General features: G+C 44.1%; 1 protein-coding gene across 3 annotated transcripts in view; it reads right to left on the bottom strand.

Moving 5' to 3' along the window:
- Positions 1-19,560, bottom strand: part of LOC141128477 (C4b-binding protein alpha chain-like) — a 365,002-nt gene that overhangs the window by 123,423 nt on the left and 222,019 nt on the right. For all 3 annotated transcript variants that reach the window (XR_012241699.1, XM_073615784.1, XM_073615783.1), the window contains exon 7: positions 5,695-5,874. Coding sequence is in view for 2 of the 3 variants with exons in the window: in XM_073615784.1 (XP_073471885.1) it covers positions 5,695-5,874 (180 nt within the window). In the remaining variant the exon portion in view is untranslated. The remainder of the gene's footprint in view (positions 1-5,694; positions 5,875-19,560) is intronic.

The following is a 19,560-nucleotide window of genomic DNA, read 5'->3' on the forward strand; positions in this document are numbered from 1 at the left end:
TCCAGCCGGGCTGCCCCTTATCGCCCTTGTTTGCGATTATGATCGAACAACCCGCACAGGCCATACGCTCTAACCCCTCCATACACGGCATAAGTACCCCTTCGGCTCCCTGTAAGTTTTCAGCTTACGTGGACGACCTTCTCTTGTATGTCATCCAACCACACATTAGTGTCCCTTCTAGCTCGGCAGAAATACATACATTTGGCACCCTTAGCAACTTTAAATTAAGCCTCACTAAAATGGAAGCACTAAACATTTCCCTACCCAAGGACATGCTCTTCACTCTTCATTCAAAGTTCCAATTCCACTGGCAGTCCAAAGCAATCATGCCATTCCATCGCATATGCCTTACCTATACAAGCTCAACTATAGTGCATTACTCAAGAAAATAAGGTGGTAGACTGAGACATGGCATGACTCTTGGTTTGGTCGTATCAATATATTTATTTAACATGGATGTACTCCTGAAAATGTTGTACTTATTTAACCGGTTCCCGACTGGCTCACGCAGATATACTGCGGCACAATGGCTCTCCTGGGCGAAACCCCGTACGGTTACAGGGTTCTCTTTAAGAGCCGCTAGAGGGCGCATGCCCGCTCCACGGCAGGGGACCTGATGCGCGTGGCCGGCGGTTGCGTGCACGAGAGCCAACACGGGGATTTGTGGGTAAACCCACAAATCCCTGTTCTGTTAGGGGAGACGAGACACGTCATTTGTTCCTACTAAGTAGGAACAACAATATGTCTCCTCCCCTAGTCAGTCATATCCCCATACAGTTAGAACACACATTTAACCCCTTGATCGCCCCCTAGTGTTAATCCCTTCCCTGCCAGTGACATTTACATAGTAATCAGTGCATATTTATAGCACTGAGAGCTGTATAAATGTCAATGGTCACAAAAATGTGTCAAAAGTGTCCAATCTGTCCGACGCAATACCACTAACAAAAAAAAAAAAAAAAAAAAAAAAAAAAAAAAAAAAAAAAAACACACACACACACACACACACACACACACACACACACACACACACACACACACACACACACACACACACACACACACCCCATGTAGATCACCGCTATTACTAGTTAAAAAAAAAAAAAAAAAAAATAATAAAAATGCCATAAATCTTTCCCATAGTTTGAAAATGCTATAAACTTCTGCGCAAACCAATCAATATATGCCGATTGCGATTTTTTTTACAGTACAGTATGTAGAAGAATACATATCGGCGAAAACTGATGAAGAAATTAGTTTTTTTAAAAATCTTTTGGGGATAGCAAAATGTAAAAAAATATTGTGTTTATTTTCAAAATTGTCGCTTTTTTTTTGTTTATAGTGAAAAAAAATTAAAAAAACCGCAGGAGGTGATGAAATATCACTAAAAGAAAGCTCCATTTGTGGGAAAAAAAAAGGACGCAAATTTTGTTTGGGTACAGCGTCGCATGACTGCGCAATTGTCAGTTAAAGCGACGCAGTGCCAAATTGTAAAAAGTGCTCTGGTCAGGAAGGGGGTAAAAACTTCCAGGCCTGAACTGGTTAAAACTCTTCCAATTGCGCTCCCTTCCACTTTTTTCGTACTCTTCGTTCTCTCGCAATCCGGTTTGTCTGGTGTGGAGGTTACTCAAGATTAAAGCACAAGCTTCTTTGTTACCCCAAATCAGAGGGTGAAACGGGCCTCCCTGACTTTGAAATATATTACACCTCCACAATTGTATCTCGTTTGTTGGAGTGGTTCTCGCGTCCATTACACAAAGTTTCCACTTTGGTAGAGCAAGACTTGTCCCCCCCTAGCCCTCGTGCTCTACTGTGGGGCCATGATGCCTCATATAAATCGCTCACTACACTCTCCCTGTTAACGAGAGCTGCACTTCAAGTCTGGTATCGTCTCAGGCAGTGGTTCCCAACCTGGGGGTCGAATGACGATTTGCCAAGTGTCACCGAATCCCTGGGCTGTTCCTGAAGCCCACACCGCTCTCCCAGCCTTTTCTCGGCCACCCAGCTGGGCTGTTCCTGAAGCCTGCGGTCACCCACTCAGCCTCTTTGCAGCCGCCCATTCTCCTCACGGCATGGTTGGGGAGCAGAGACTAGAGGTCAGCTGACTGGTGAGTAATGTGAAGTGGGAGGGGTTGAAGGAGACCCTATCTCCTGATTTCAGCATAGGAGACACAGTGAGTAATACTACCTGTGATTATAGTTGCCATTAAAAGTCCCCACTACAGTTCTCAGATTAGCAGATGACCTTGATCAAGAGCACCCAAGTTGGCTGATCAGAACTCCCCCCCCAAGCGCTTCTCTCCATGAATATTGTTACGCACCCTCTTTTTTTTTTTTTGAGTCATTTACTATTGTACTGACTACATACGCGCTCCAGACCACCCTGAGGACGTGGTTTCTGGGGGTCCTCTTTTTGTTTTCATTACTAATACTTTTAACAGACTGTGCTTCCCTAATCCTTATAAATGAACCTTTACTGATGAAGCTACCCATCCAGGGAAAGAACTTCTGTGAGAATTGTTTCAATGCACTGCATTTACATCTTTGTTAATGGTTTTCATGGATATTTTATTGCATCCACTTAGATGGATTATCTTTGTAATCATCTGAAACCTGTTAATAAAAACATTCAACCATAAAATATGTAACAGCACACTGTATGATCTAACTTGTTTGACGCTCCAGTTGACGTCCCTATGATGAAACGCGTAGGGCGTGGCCTATTCTGACGCTTTTGCATCATCTCCCAGAGGATCACCAACTTAAATCTGACGCTCTGTTTTGATGATATTTGGTTGCCTATTATATACTGCTTAAATGTGAGTACTATTCTGTCATCTGCGTTCAATAAAGAGTGTTTTATGGTTTTACGCTATGGAATCTCCTCTTTCTTCTCTTATGCCTAAAACGTCACCGTGACCCAGAAACAGCCTGTGGATTGCCGCACAGTGGCATACACTGTGACTGCGCATTCCCCCCTGCAGGGGTTAAAGAAGCTGGTGAGTGTCCGCATGATCACAAGACACGAGCACATGGTCACCAAGATTAATACAAATACCTGCCTTGTTTTACAAAGATGTCAAGTTTTTCACTTAAACTGCACTGAGCACTAGTCACGATTTAACCTATGTAATTATTCAGCAATGTTATGTTTGTCAATCACTATATGGAGTTTTTATGCGGATGGAATAGCTTTGGCTAAAGTCATTTTTTGATTTCATCCCCTGTTCCCCTTCCCCCTCCCCCAATTCAAAGGGGGCCAACCTAGCCGTTATATTTGCTATATGCGATTTTGTTTATATTTTGTTTATAATTTACATGCGATTTTACATGTGGGATTTGGCTACACACGATTTACAAAGTATTTTTTAAACTAGGACAACGTTACACCTACACACTCCAAAGGGGGTCACTTTGCTGTTTTACGTTTGGTTTTATTTTCGTTGAATTTTTTATTTGCAATTTTGGTTTATACTTTATATGCGACTTTACATATGGGATTTGACTACACACGATTTACCAAGTATTTCTATGAATTAGGACTGTGCCACACCCACACACTAACCCTTTACTTACCTTCTGTTTTTTCCACCTTGGTGGAAATCACATTTGTGGAGGCAGCAGTCCTTTATGCAATTTCTTCCATTGTCTCCATTTTTTTTTCATTTTCTCCACTTTTTTCTCCACTAGGACAACGTTACACCTACACACTCCAAAAGGGATCACTTTGCTGTTTTATGTTTGGTTTTATTTTCGTTGAATTTTTTATTTGCAATTTTGGTTTATGCGACTTTACATATGGGATTTGGCTACACACAATTTACCAAGTATTTCTATAAATTAGGACAGCGCCACACCCACACACTAACCCTTCACTTAACTTGTTTTTACTTTCAGTCATATTAAAGCAGAGTTCCACACAGACATTTTTTTTTTTATGTAATCTGTTCTTTTACACTATATTAAAACATCAAATCCATGCAATTTAACATATCGCCGCTCAATTACTATTTAACCACTTCAATACCAGGCACTTAGGCACCTTCCTGCCCAAGCCAATTTTCAGCGCTGTCGCAATTTGAATGACAATTGCGCGGTCATGCTACACTGTACCCAAACAAATTTTTTATCATTTTGTTACCACAAATAGAGCTTTCTTTTGGTGGTATTTGATCACCTCTGGGATTTTTATTTTTTGCGCAAAAAATAAAAAAAAAGACCAAACATTTTGAAAAAAACAAGTTTTTCTTTGTTTCTGTTAAAAATTTTTGTAAATAAGTATGTTTTCTCCTTCAATGATGAGCACTGATATGGCTGCACTGACGGGCACTGATAAGGCGGCACTGATGCGCACCAATGAGGTGGCACTGATGAGATGGCACTGGTATGCGGCACTGATAGGCACTTGTAGGCGGCACTGATGGGTACTTATGGGTGGCACTGATAGGTGGCACGGATGGGCATGGATGAGCACTGACTGGTTACACTGATGTCACTGATACTGATGGGTGGCATTGCTGGGCATCACTGATGTCTGTTACTACATACTGGTGCCTATCAGTGCCCATTTGTGGGCACTGATTGGCACTAATTTGAACATGTGGATGGCCATCCACATGTCGCCCCCTTCCCTGGTGGTCCTGATGGCGTCCCTGGTGGTCCAGTGTGGTCATCTGAGGGGGGGCTGCGCTGATAAATAATCAGCGCATACCCCACCTGTCAGGAGAGCCGCCGATCGGCTCTCCTCGCGTCTGTCAGACGCGAGTGAGGAAAAGCCGATCAACGGCTCTACCTATTTACATCGTGATCAGCCGTGATTGGACACAGCTGATCACGTGGTAAAGAGCCTCCGCCGGAGGCTCTTTACCGAGATCGGTGGAGCAGTGTGTCAGACACACAGCGCTCCACCGATCACCGCGATACGCGCCCCCACGGGCACGCGGCGGCTGTTATCCTGAAGGACGTCATAGGACGCCCAGTCAGGATAACTGATCCACTGCCCGGCCATCATTTTGCTATAGGCCGGGCGGGAAGTGGTTAAAATGACTGTTTATTTTTACTCTGCAGAGCGCTTCCATCTCTACTGTGGGCATGTGAAGCCCATTAGCAGTCTCTTCCGGGCTATGGTGATGCTGTATGGCCAGCATGCACCTCTTGATCTCTCGATGCTTTGACTGTCTCCTGTCAAAAAGCCACTACCCATCAGAATATGTAACCGAAGTGACGTTGCGTCATGGCCATCTTGGTACACTCACACTTGTCCACAGTAAGCCTAGAGGTAGAAGTCAGCAAGCAGACATCTTTATACACCCACTGGAGTCTTACTTTTCGCAGTTAAAAATAACTGTGAAAAGCAAGACTCCGGTGGGTGTATAAAGATGTCTGCTTGCCGACTTCTAACTCTAGGCTTACTGTGGACGAGTGCGGGTGTACCAAGATGGTCACGATGCAACATCACTTTGGTGATGCCTGTTGTCTCCTGGGATTGATGACACACATATTCCAGGAGACATTGCTAAGCCGGAAATTAGGCACGTGGCCGAGGAGGAGGAAGTAGGAATACTATGAAGAAATACAGCAGTAAGTGTTTACAAAAAAAAAATATACCAAATTGCAATGAATGCACTCTTTACTGCTGGATGGTGAAAATGTGGATGGAACTCCGCTTCAACAGAAAATTATAGTGCAACTTACCATAACATGTAGGTAATGGAGGATCCCACTGGCTGCTGGCATTGCACTTGACAGAGTTGGCACCTTTCATTACAAAGTCCTTCAAACATTCAAAAGTGACTGCAAAATTGTAATAGTATGGACCAGCAAACCCAGATAATTTCCTTGCGTTGGCCACATCTGGACTTGAACATTCAACAGCTGTAAATAAGCAAAATACAATCTTTGGTTAATTTACAAAAAAAAAAAAAATCCCAAACAAAAAACATATTGCACAAGATGGATCAGTAAAAAATTATAAAACAAAAGTTAGATTTAAAGCAAAACACCAGCCAAGACTTTTTTGGATGAGTGCTCAATGGTTAGATCCTCTGTTGGTTTATTATTGCTCTCCCTGTTGAGGAGACTGTTCTTGACAGTACAAGGCAATGCAAACATTGACTTAGTAGAACAGGAGAAGGTTTCAACCTCAGTCAGATTATAATTGCTGTCAGGTCCCTGGCTTTCCCCTCACTTCCTATCTCAATGACAGTTATTACTGAGACAAAAACAGAGAAAAAAACCTACCCAACTGAGCCATGCGCTGCAATAAAATAATAACAGTATCGATTATTCCCCATCCCACTCAAAACTAAAACAATAGATGGAGTTATACTTTATATGGTATTTCCAGGGAAAATGAAAATTTCTATTGTATTAACAATCTACACAATACCATACATGTCTTCCCAAAGGATTTGCAGTTGCAGAATGTATAAGAAGGTTCAACTGTTCCTCACAATCTGGAATCAGGGTGCAATCATACAAAAATACAATAGTATTCTATGACAAGTTATGAACAAGGACACTGAAGGTAGAAATAAGGAGGGGGTCACAAGAAAATAAAATTTACATGGAAGATCTCCATGAAATATGTAATGTAAAGTTTTTTGTGGTACAAGGTATAGCAAACTTTTATATATCATAACCAAAAGGTGTAACTACAGACCAAAGTACAGAGAGCTGTTGGCTATGACTAGGGACCAGTCCTAAGCATATATTGTCAAGCATTATAGGGACAGAAGGTGATCTTGGAGGTACATGTTTATAGACAACATGCCTCAGGAAGACGAGGTTAAGCAAGTATCCCTCTTGTGACAGCGTCAATAAGGATGTCTAATGCCCTGTACACATGATCGGATATTCGACAACAAAATCCACAGATTTTTTCTGACGGATGTTGGCTCAAACTTGTGCCTACCCTGCATTAACAGCTCCTCCATCCCCGGTGGAGACGAGGAACAGAGCGGACTGTTTTCCTCATCAATAATCCCCGCCATGGAACTGTATTTGCAGCCAGTTACACAGACGGCCTCGACCGCGGCCGGAAACAAGATGGCGCCCGCCGTCTGTAGCCATGCTGCTCCGGATCCTGCGGCACCACAGAAAGGAGAACATGGAGAGGACAACGATATGCCGCCGTTCACCCCTCCTAGCGACCTCTCCCTCCATGTCTGCCCCGATCCTTCATTATGTCCCCTGAGGCAGGGAATGGGACATTCCACGAGGACACGTGCAACTCGCTGGCAGCGGAGGCTTCCCCACAGAGCCTAAACCACAGCTACAACAGCCCAACGGACGCCCGGCTGTATGGTCCCACCGCAGAGGTCACAGTGAGTACTACTCCAAAAGCCACCCCACAGCACACTCTCCTCTCTACACACTTGACGGAGCAGACTTTGTGGACATTTCTGCAGCAGCTACCCACAAGAGCTGACTTTGAAGCCTTAGCAAATAGGGTAGAATCTGCTAAGGGGAGAACTGCAAGTTCTGAAGCAGGAAGTGTCTGAGGTAGATGACAGGGTGACAGCACTGGAACAGGAAAAAGGGGCAATGGCACTTACAGTGGACCATCTTCAAACTGCCCACACTGACCTGTCTGACCAAGTCATACAGCTTCACCTACTTCTAGACGACCTTGAAAACCGCAGCCGCAGACAGAACATTTGGCTCCGGGGCATCCCAGAGACGGTGACACAGGCGGACATTCATTCGCAAGTTACCGCCATCTTTAACAGATATCTCGACCGCCCCCCAGACACTGAAATTTCCACTGATAGTGCACCGTACTCTTGGCCCTAGACTTACCTCTGAAGACAGACCCAGAGATGTACTCTGCCACCTGCATGCTTATAAGCTTAAGGAAGAAATTGTGCAACAAGCATGGAGAGTAGGAATTCTGGAATTTGACGGGGTTCCCATCCAACTTCTGCCAGAGGTCTCCAGAAAGACCCTGCTAATGCGCAGAGCCCTGAAGCCCTTACTAGAAAGAATTGTGGAGCTAGAAAATGTCCTATAAATGGGGCCACCAATTTCATCTGAAAATACGCAAAGGCAATCGCTCCTATTAACTGTGTCACCCCTCGCAACTACCTTAGTTATTCAACTTTGCAGAGATGGAGCCCTTACCAGTTCCCAACTGGCTCATTATTGATGTCCCATCTGATCCACTAGGTGGTGCGCCTCAAGGCAGACCTCAACGAGCCCGAGACAATCGCCAATCCCGCAGAAACAGACAAAGGGTTCCACGAAACGAAGAGCGTCGCTGAAGACTGATCACCATCATCACGCAGTTTCCTTGGACAGGGTTTCATAGACACTAACTGAAAAGATCCAATCCCCCATACATAGAATTTGGAGACTCTCCCGAGGAACTTGCCACAACTCCTCCCCTCCTTTTCTTCTCTATTTTTAATTCTTTGTTTTTGGGGTTTTATTTTATTTTTTTTATTATTATTTTTTATTTATTTGTTTTTTTAAGTATGGAACCCTACATTTGGACTCATCCTCTGTTCCAGCCAGTTCATTGGGGAAAATAAGCGTGGTCACTACCATTGTTATCGTCCTAGGGGCTCATGGGGTCTCACGGGTGAGGGACGGCGGATGTGGGTACCCTCATCTGAAAGTGGCCACTCCCCCACACCACCCATAGGAGGGCAAAGGCTATATTAGCTTAGGGATCCTGAATTATTGGCTGCTTTCCCTCCCAAACACCCCCCTTGTCACATGTACACGATAACTAGTGGTCCCACGCCCCGGGGCGCACATTTGATCCGACAGAAATATCCACACACACACCGAAGCAGAATGGCCCCCCCCCTATATACGCGAGACCTCGGGGCTTGATATTTGAAGAGGTGTACTACCTAGCCAGAGTCAATACACCCGAGTGTAGGTGCCGCACTGTAAGGGGAAGGGGACCAGCGTCGGAATACCGGGTTGTAGTTGGCCTTGCCCTCATGGAATCCTCTGGCTCTCACTGACTCTCAAGCTAGGGTCGCCTCCTGAGGGTAATGCTAAACAGTTTAAAATTATTTTTGGATTAAGTTTTTTTTTTTTCCTTCTTTTTAAAACAGAATTGGTTATGGGGGGGGGGGTTTGTGGTATCCAGTGCTGCCGCCAAGGCTGGTTTGCTTAAAGACTTAAGCTCCAGGGTGATGAGTTAAATCACGCTCACGCATTCCTTGGTCCCTACTAATTTCACCAAGGGTTTAGGGCACAGGCTGGCTTGGTTATGCCCCTAAGAAGGCCTCCACGATCTCACCCGTGGGGGGCAAACACTAGCGCAACATGGTCTCCTCACAACCCACATATTGCACCCCTAACCTTGTCATTCATAGGGAGGGAAATTGTCCCCAGGACATACAGTCAGACCCTGACAGGGTCACCAACATGTATGAGCGGAAGGGCTACCCCCACATGTGTGAGATCGTGGAGGGGCCATCCCTGTCTGGGTTAAGAAAGAAAAAATTAGGCGCAATTGCACCATCCTGTCATTTGTCCAGTCTGTAATGACCTATAAAGTGTTAGGTTGTTGTTGGATAAACGGAGCACAGTTGGCGTTCCAGAAGCGCCCCTGGAGGGCAACGCTAATCCCTCATATTTTTACTGCCATTATTATTGCTCCTAGTGTGAACGTTACGGACAGACATCTAATTAGCTGCCTATCCCTGCGAGGCGAGTGGATCCCCAGCTTTGATATTAAGATTGGTCTGTTCTTACGCTGGGAGAAATGTTACACACAAGTTGTGTTATCCTGTTTATTCTTTAGTTTAAATTTTTTTTAGTTTGTTATTTTTGCAATCAGGCTGGTGGGGTCCCCTCGGACCGAGGCTCTCCATCTGGAAGTGCCTTACCGCTACCCACTCTAGGCCTTCTCTGCCCTGGTGGCGGTAGAACTGCTCACGTGAGCTTGGTTTGCCCTTTCCCCTTTTTTTTCTTTTCCTGATTCACTCCTTTTTCCTCTATACCGATATCACCTGCTCTCGAGTAAACTAAGCCACTTCTACCCCCCCCTTTTTCCTCTATACCGATATCACCTGCTCTCGAGTAAACTAAGCCACTTCTACCCCCCCCCCCCCTCAGCCTTTTTGTTTTTTTTTTCCCACTAATACCCAGAGGTTGCGTCGGGGGCCTGTCGGTGACACACCAGCAATGGCAGTGAAGTTAATTTCCTGGAATATCAAGGCCCTGAATTCACCAGAGAAGCGGACTAGTTGCCTCAAGGAACTCTGGAGATTAAGAGCGCATGTAGTCTTTCTCCAAGAGACTCACTTTAGAGCAGATAAGAGCCCTAAACTACACAATAATTACCCGACGGTCTATCACAGCCCGTCCCCATCTTCCAAATCCAAGGGGACTAGTATTCTGATTGCCAAGTCACTCCCGCGGCAGATGACAGACGTCCATAGGGATCCGGAGGGCAGATTCCTCCTGCTGAAAGGTAAAATTTACTCCCACACTTTCACATTGGTATTGGGCAGGTATACTTTCGCCAATCAAGTAACAGCTCTCAAATCTTTTCTCACTACTCTTGATTCCTTCACAGAAGGGACCCTTATCTTAGGAGGGGACTTTAACCTGACCATGGACCCCCGAAAAGACTCCTCAGCGAGACTGCCCTCCTCCCCTAGAGGTTCCAGACTACGCCTCAAAGACCTTCTCCACTCACACCAATTAGTTGACATTTGGAGGATCTTTCATCCTCAAGAGAGGGACTATACCTACTACTCGTCCCCACATGGCTCCTACTCCAGAATCGACTTTTTTTCTAGTCAAACATTCCACCATCTCTCTAATCTCCAGGGCTGAAATAGGCAATATCGCAATCTCAGATTACGCTCCGATTATATTGGAAGTCACCCCCTGACAACAACAATCTAGCACACCAATATGGCGTCTAAACGAATCTCTGTAAAAAAACCCGGAAATCACAGCGGACATACAGCGCGAACTTAGCAATTACTTTGCCACAAACTCGGGATCCGTAGACAACCCCCTTTCCCTGTGGGCCACACATAAGTGTGTTCTCCGAGGGATCCTCATTAAACACGTGCATACAACGCAGGATGAAAACACTAACTATCTATCTGCTAGATAAACTAAACACTCTAGAACGAGCGCATAAACGTAATCAAGACCCCGCACTGGAAACGGAACTTACGAAAGTGCGGGAATTGACTAGGGAGCACTCCCTTTACGAGGCCAACAAGTGCAGCCGTATGTTGGCTACAGCATTGAAAGCCCAAAATAGTAAATCATTTGTCTCGACTTTGACCTCCTCTTCTGGCGCTAAAATACATTCCACCCCAGAGATAGCTGAGGCATTCCGCAAGTTTTATTCAGATTTATACAACTTGAGATCTATCCCCTCAGCTTCACGACACTCCAGTATACTCTTTGAAATGAAAACTTACCTATAAGAGGCTTAACTTCCTAGGCTTACGCAGATGGAAAATGAAGCTTTATCGGCCATTTGCAATGGCCATTGCGGCCACTCAGCCTGGGAAAGCACCAGGACCGGACAGCTTTACACTTTCATACTATAGTACATTCCAATCAATACTTACGCCACACTTCTTAAACGCCTTTAACGCAATCACAGACGGCCAGAATACCCCTCCCGAGTTACTCAGTGGTAACATCTCTGTCATTCCGAAACCAGGCAAGGATTCACTACAGTGCGCTTTTGAACTGTGATGTTAAATTATTTACCAAAATCATTGCAACCAGACTAAATGTCATCATGCAGCGTATTGTACCCCTCGTTCAGGTAGGGTTCATCCAATCCAGGGAAGCTAGGGACAATACTATTAGAACCCTAGACATCATTGCATCAGCCGAGAAACTTAATTCTCTGCTGGGCCTCTCTTTTTGAAACCCTCAAAATGTTTTGGGATGCCCACACCAATCTTGTCCTGGGTAGCTGCAATTTATGCTAACCCAACGGCCATTATTAGAGTCAACGGCTACAACTGATCTCTCGCGATCTCTAATGGCACCAGACAGGGATGTTCCCTATCCCCACTCTTCTTTATACTCACACTAGAACCATTTCTTCAACACATACGTAACAACCAAAATGTGAAGGGAGTACAAACCATGGCACACCACCACAAGGTAGTGGCATATGCCGATGACCTTTTTTTATATCACGGAACCCCTAGCATCTCTGCCCTCCCTACTAGGAGAACTGAGAACCTATGGTGCCTTATCCAACTTCAAGGTAAACCTCCAAAAGTCTGAGGCACTTAATGTCTCCCTCCCAGACTCTAACCTGAAGAGCCTACAGCCTAACTTTCCCTTTAGATGGGCGACTCACAGTATCCAGTACTTAGGGATATCAGCGAATCTAAATTCCAAATTTAAAACACGATTTTCAGCCACTATTGTCCTTGTTGTCCACAGACATGGCAAGATGGAACGGTCTAGCCCTCTCTTGGTTTGGCCGATGTAACGTACTCAAAATGAATGCTATGCCAAGACTCATATTAGTTACAAGCCTTGCCTGTCAAGATACCCCAAGCGTACCTTCACTTAGTAAGAGCTGCCTTAGCTAACTTTGTTTGGCAGGGGAACCCCCCCCCCCCCCCAACTTGCTAGAGCACTTTTGCTCCGGCCTAAACTTAACGGAGGGATAGGGTTCCCAGATCCAGCTCTATACTATACAGCCATCTATATGAACAGGGTAGTAGACTTGTGTAGGCATAGCGCCCCCAAACTATGGGTCGGTACGGAACAAGATGCTGCACAGGTACCCGTACAGGGCCTGCCTTGGGCAGGGAAAAGCCACACTTCCTACCTCTCCCTTCACCCCTTAAATCGGACCCACTTTGAGCGAATCTGAGAGGTTCTATAAACTTTTTTCGCTCAACAGTTTTACGTCCCCAATGACACCGATAATAGGACATCCCGAGTTCGAACCAGAATTGTCAGACCCAGCATTTTCCGCACACTCGCCACAGAAGATCCTACGTGCATCCTATTTCCTCTGCACGAATGGCTGGATTCCGGGCAGAACTTTGTTCACGGGCTCGGGATCACAGTTTCTGAACAAATGGCGGGTACACCAATTATCACACTTTCTGAACTCATTGCCCAAGCCACACCTCTTTCAGAGGTCTCTCAGCCCATTCGAGGAACTATGCTTGGGGGATGGTCCGATACGGAAATCCCTGTCCCTTTCCTACGAAGCTCTACTAGATCTCCATGCGCAAACAGAACCTCCCTTTCTTTCCAAATGAGAAAAAGATCTGTAGGTCACTTTTACGAACCAACAAAAAGATAGGATACTCTATTTCGCTCATAAATCATCGTTATGTAGTAAGTATCAGGAAAAATCTTACAAAATCATGACACGGTGGTATAGAACCCCATCCGTACTAGCCAAACTATTCCCACAATTGAGTGATCGATGCTGGAGATGTGATTCCCAGAGGGGCACACTTTTACACATTTTCTGGGAATGCCCTGGCATCCAGCCATTCTGGCGGCAAGTCCTCCAACTGATGCACAAATTTACGGATATCTCTGTCCCCGGAGATCCTGCAGCAGTTCTTCTTAACCTGACCCCTCTTTCCCGGAAAAAATATAACAAATCATTACTTAAACATTTACTCAATGCAGCGAGAGCATGCATTCCAGGCATGTGGAAACAACTCCTCCTGGTCCTCCTACTATCGCCCAATGGTTCGCCAGAGTGGAAGATATAGAAAGCATGGAGCATCTGAGCTCTTCGGGATAAATCAGAAGAACACAAAACCAGAAGTTTCTACTGGGATCAGTTCCGCTTCCCTGGTGAATATTCTCAATACTTATGAACCAATTTTTTTCCTATAAAAGGACGATATGGTGTGTGGCTGACAGGACACTGTTCGCATCCTTCCCCCCCACCCCCCACCCCCCTTTTTTCCCTCTCTCTCTTTCTCTTACCCTCTTCCCCATTCCACCATTTCCTTCTCTTCTCCATTTCCCTCTTTTAAAAAAAAAAAAAAAATTGATGCACTCTGTTATGGCCGAAATCAGTTTGCGTTATAGGCCATCATCATTAGTTGCTATTTTCTCATAGGTATCAAATTCCTTACTGTTGGCACAAAACTGCCTTGTTTCAGTCTCATGAGCAGATATTGTCAGATTGTGGTATTTACGCTGAATGTTATTACCCTTACCGTGATATAGCATGGGCGCTTAACTATCTATATGTAATTGTCTTCTCGTGTGCATCTGTCAACAAAAAGATAAAAAAAAAAAAAAAGGAACGTGGTGATGTACAACACGTACGACGAGCCGAGAAAAATTAAGTTCAATAGCAAGTGCGGCTCTTCTGCTTGATTCCGAGCATGCGTGGAACTTTGTGCATCAGAACTGTGTACACACGATCAGAATTTATGACGACGGATTCAAATTTTGCGTGACGGAAATTCTGACTAGGTGTACGGGGCATTAGGTTTTATCAAAAAGGTGTCCCCTAGCAAAGGGCACCCACAAGAGCTTCTTGCACTGAAGTTCCACAAACTAACATTTGCACCAAAAGAATCCTCCACATATGCACTGAAATGAGGCTCATTCTAAATATTTTACAAATCTTATTTGCGAACACATTCACACAACAGCGCAGGGCCACTGGCAAGACCCCCAGTTGTTAGGATAGAAGGAGCAATCAATATAGACCCAGAATCTCTATAAAAATTCCTTGGACCAGACAGCTAGAGTTTGGCAGGCAGTCCTACTTGCACAACAGCAGGTTTCAAAAAAAGGACAAGGCCTTAGATAGGGCTTCCAGTCTTTTGTCCACAGGGTCCTTCAAGTAGTATTAAACCCAAAAGCAAACATTTCTTATATTGCAGCAAACCATCTCTTAGATGTGATGGTTGCATTCGTTTTTTTTTTTTTTTTTGTGGCTTTCTTTTTTGATTTGGTGATCCATACAGCAAGTCTGTTTTTCAAAAGCACAACTTCTCCAGCAGAATGTATCAGTAACAGGTATGAGACAAACCACTTAACACTGGCAGGGGCCTATAAAGTGATTAGCCTCAACTTATTTATGTAAAACCTTTATCCCAAAAGAAAAAAATGGTTTCCTGTAACTGATTAAAAAAACGATAATTGCAGCCAAACTTCAGCTTACATATCTAAATCTGTTAATACATCTAACACTTTCCTCCCCCAGACTGAAAATGCTGCTGTTTGATGTGCCTCCTGTTCTCATTGATCCAGAGCTGTGCCTCACTAAAACAGGTGGTGTGTTACTAGCCATATAACCAGATGAAAACAGAGGGAAAAAAGTCAAAGAAAATAAAACAAATGCAGCCACCACATCTAATTACTGGTATGCTGCAATATATTACACTTTTAGATTGTAAGCGCTAAGGAGCTGGGCCCTCTGATTCCTACTGTATTAAAGTGTATTGTATTTGTACTGTCTACTCAAGTTGTAAAGCGCTACGTAAACTGTTGGCGCTATATAAATCGTGTATAATAATAATAATTTTTGGTTTTTGATTTAATACCACGTTGAGTCTTCAGAAAATGGACAAGGTACAATCCTCATCTTCCTGATCAGAATGTACAAAAGTACCTGTGGTTATGTACATGTGGTTGGAAAATACTCTGAAGAAGAGACTATGGAGGAGTGGATGAGGGGGCTTGCTTGCAGTTCCTACAACCCGTTACTTGCAAAAGCTGAAAGCTTACCCATAAATGCAGACAATGTAGCAGAATACTCCTCTCTTGACAAACAAGAGGAAAAAGGAGGCCACCCCTGAAGAGGATAAAGGTTAAGTTCATTTTTACTTTTATTTTTTTTATTAATGGACCTGTTTGCACCCAGGATTAGCAGATTGTGGATGTAATGCCACAGTCCTGCAGACTGTGTAGCTGTCTGCCTGTACCTCCAATAGGGGGAGGCAGTTACACTCTGACAGGAAGCTTAATAAACTACCTACAGTAACCAACAGCGCCCTGGTAGCACATCGAGAATTACAAGCCGACAGTTGCAAAGGCTGTCGGGAGTTGTAGTTTTCTCATTCACAGAACACTGCGAATGAATGATGAGGCCAGGCGGGCAGAGACTGACCACGAGCAGGGAAAGAAGGGCAGCAACTCAGGCTGGGGAGGAAGGTCCAAGCTTTTGAGAGTCAGCGCCCTAAAGGAAAATGGTGCAGATCTTCCCTGAGCTGTTAGCCAACCGTAAGCCAGTAGGGCCTACTGGGTGCCCCCCCTGCACCTCTAATCCACAATGGTATTGGAAATGAGAAGAACAAGAAGTTTTTTTGTGCTACAAGGTATAGCAAACTTTTATATATCATAACCAACAGGTGCAACTACAGACCAAAGTACAGAGAGCTGTTGTACACACAAAAGTTTTTTGTGTGTACCTCTAATTAGAGGTACACACAGTAGGCACAGCAGTGCAGGCATGACTAATCCAAAATCAAACTCACTGTGCTCAAGCCAGATAAATCTGGTGTCCGCGTGCAAGATGCTGCGGCTAGGGTTCCCATATCATGCCCACCATGTATCTGAATGCAAAAGCCAGAACTCCAAGAACTGTAGAATCTTCTTTATTAAATAACTGATTAAAACACCGTGATATAACAGTGTTGAGGCATTTCGGTTAGGTTCAGCCTTAGTCATAACAAAACTATTAAACTTTGTTATGACTGTACCTAGCTGAATGAACACTGTTATACTATGGGGTTTAAAATCACAGTTATTTAATATAGAAGTTTTTACAGTCTCTGGATGAGTGCTGGTTTTTGCATACAGCAGTGCAGAAGGGTTAATGCCACCTGCGACTGTCACTGGAGACAGCAGTGAACCTAGAAATGTCCCTCTGGATTGCGGTGCAGGTGTGGCTGAAGTACAGGCAGGAGACGCAGAGCTGGGTCTGCACACCTGTTCGAACAGGATATGTATATGCACTATACGCCAGTCCAAAAAAGCTGGCTGCAGAGACTCAGTTTGGGCATCCGGGCCTGATAAAAAAATGGGTTCTGAATTTAAAAACATGGTAATGATACCCTCCTGAAAAATCAGGCTCAATCTAACATAGTTAGGTTGAAAAACTAGACACAAGTCCATATATATATATATATATATATATATATATATATATATATATATATATAGTTGAAATAATGGAAAAAAAGAGCAAACTAATAGAAAACCTCCATATACACAAATCTATACCCATAATCAAGAGGCAGAAGAAAAACAAACAATACAGCATAATCCAATTCGTTCCAGCGGGGGGAAAAAATTCCTTCCTGAGTCCCCATCAGGATATTTCCGGGATCAACTATCCTTGATGTTTTTACTTATAAATGTAAATCTTCATATTCATTATATGAATTCGCTGTGGATGGTCTTGGATTACATACAATTTTGCACTTTTTCACATACATTTTTGTTTTTTTCTTATTTGAAATGTTATATATTTATTTATATATTTTTTCAAAACTCTGGAAAACTCTGTTTTGCACTTACTGACAGCGCAACACAACTAGATTTATATAAAACAGAGATGAGCTGCGATTATGAGGATCATAGCTCATGCCTGATCATTAGTGGTTTATGAAACTGAGAAGATCAGCGGAGAATATGTTCTTCTGCTGATCATCTCAGCATACTGAGAAGCTATCAATGCGCACAGAAACAGCCAGTTTATGAAGTGGTGAGACTAAACAAGCCACATTACAACACAGACGGCTTTCCCAACATCCGCACTTACTAGACCAAGCTGAGATGGATGGTTGCCAAGTCTTCAGCGATACTCACTAACACCCTCAGCTGAGTCCCGACTGATCTTTACTCACACATATTTAGAAGGGTTTTAGGAGGACTGACCAGTATAGCGAATGCCCACATCCTGATCAGTCGGTTCTACAAGTGGCCACTTGTGACGTTTTTCTATCTTACCTGTTGGTCTAGACAACATGGTCTCTGGGGTGGTGATGGTTGTTATTTAGATTTTTTTTTTTTTTAAATGTCACCTTTTTCATTTTGTGATTAGCACTCTTTTTTAATGACAATATTGCTTGAATAAATTATATAACCTTTTCACTTAGTCTGGATATATGCCCAAATAGTCCCAGGAAGCAACCACTTCTAGGATGAAGCCTTTTCCTTCTTCCGCTAATTTCTTTGTATGCTGTTGGTCTGGTTACATGGAACTACATCTAATGTGCGTATGGGGCCACCAGACGATTTTATTGCTCCGTTACAAATATTAATCAATGTCAGCACTTCGCTGGTGATCTGTAACAGAATTCTCCCTCCCAGATTCTCCGGCCCAAAGGTGGGGAATTAGGGAGGGGGGAGAGAATCTGCCTGAGAAATTAGGAGGTAAGAGGACATTAACTTTGCTCTACCCCCTTGTTGCCAAGAGAATGAGAAAAAAAACTATACATACACACACACACACACACACACACACACACACACACAGTAAAACCTTGGATTGTGAGCATAATTCGTTCCAGAAACATGCTTGTAATCCAAAGCACTTGTACAGTATCTCACAAAAGTGAGTACACCCCTCACATTTTTGTAAATATTTTATTATATCTTTTCACGTAACACTGAAGAAATGACACTTTGCTACAATGTAAAGTAGTGAGGTTACAGCTTGTATAAAAATTTGCTGTCCTCTCAAAATAACTCAACACACAGCCATTAATGTCAAAACCGCTGGCAACAAAAGTGAGTACACCCCTAAGTGAAAATGTCTAAATTGGGCCCAATTAGCCATTTTCCCTCCCCGATGTCATGTGACTCGTTAGTGTTACAAGGTCTCAGGTGTGAATGGGGAGCAGGTGTGTTAAATTTGGTGTTATCGCTCTCACTCTCTCATACTGGCCACTGGAAGTTCAACATGGCACATCATGGAAGATTACTCTGAGGATCTGAATAGAAGAATTGTTGCTCTATATAAAGATGGCCTAGGCTATAAGGAGATTGCCAAGACCCTGAAACTGAGCTGCAGCTCGGTGGCCAAGACCATACAGCGGTTTAACAGGGCAGGTTCCACTCAGAACAGGCCTCGCCATGGTCAACCAAAGAAGTTGAGTGCATGTGCCAAGCGTCATATCCAGAGGTTGTCTTTGGGAAACAGATGTATGAGTGCTGCCAGCATTGCTGCAGAGGTTGAAGGGGTGGGGGGGGTCAGCCTGTCAGTGCTCAGACCATATGCCGCACACTGCATCAAATTGGTCTGCATGGCTGTTGTCCCAGAAGGAAGCCTCTTCTAAAGATGATGCATAAGAAAGCCCGCAGTTTGCTGAGGACAAGCAGACTAAGGACATGGATTACTGGAACCATGTCCTGTGGTCTGATGAGACCAAGAGAAACTTATTTGGTTCAGATGGTGTCAAGTGTGAGGAGTACAAAGACAAGTGTGTCTTGCCTACAGTCAAGCATGGTAGTGGGAGCGTCATGGTCTGGGGCTTCATGAGTGCTGCCGGCACTGGGGGGCTAGAGGGAACCATGAATGTCAACATGTACTGTGACATACTGAAGCAGAGCACGATCCCCTTCCTTTGGAGACTGGACCGCAGGGCAGTATTCCAA

Source organism: Aquarana catesbeiana, linkage group LG02 (assembly GCF_042186555.1).
Source record: "Aquarana catesbeiana isolate 2022-GZ linkage group LG02, ASM4218655v1, whole genome shotgun sequence".
NCBI lineage: Eukaryota > Metazoa > Chordata > Amphibia > Anura > Ranidae > Aquarana > Aquarana catesbeiana.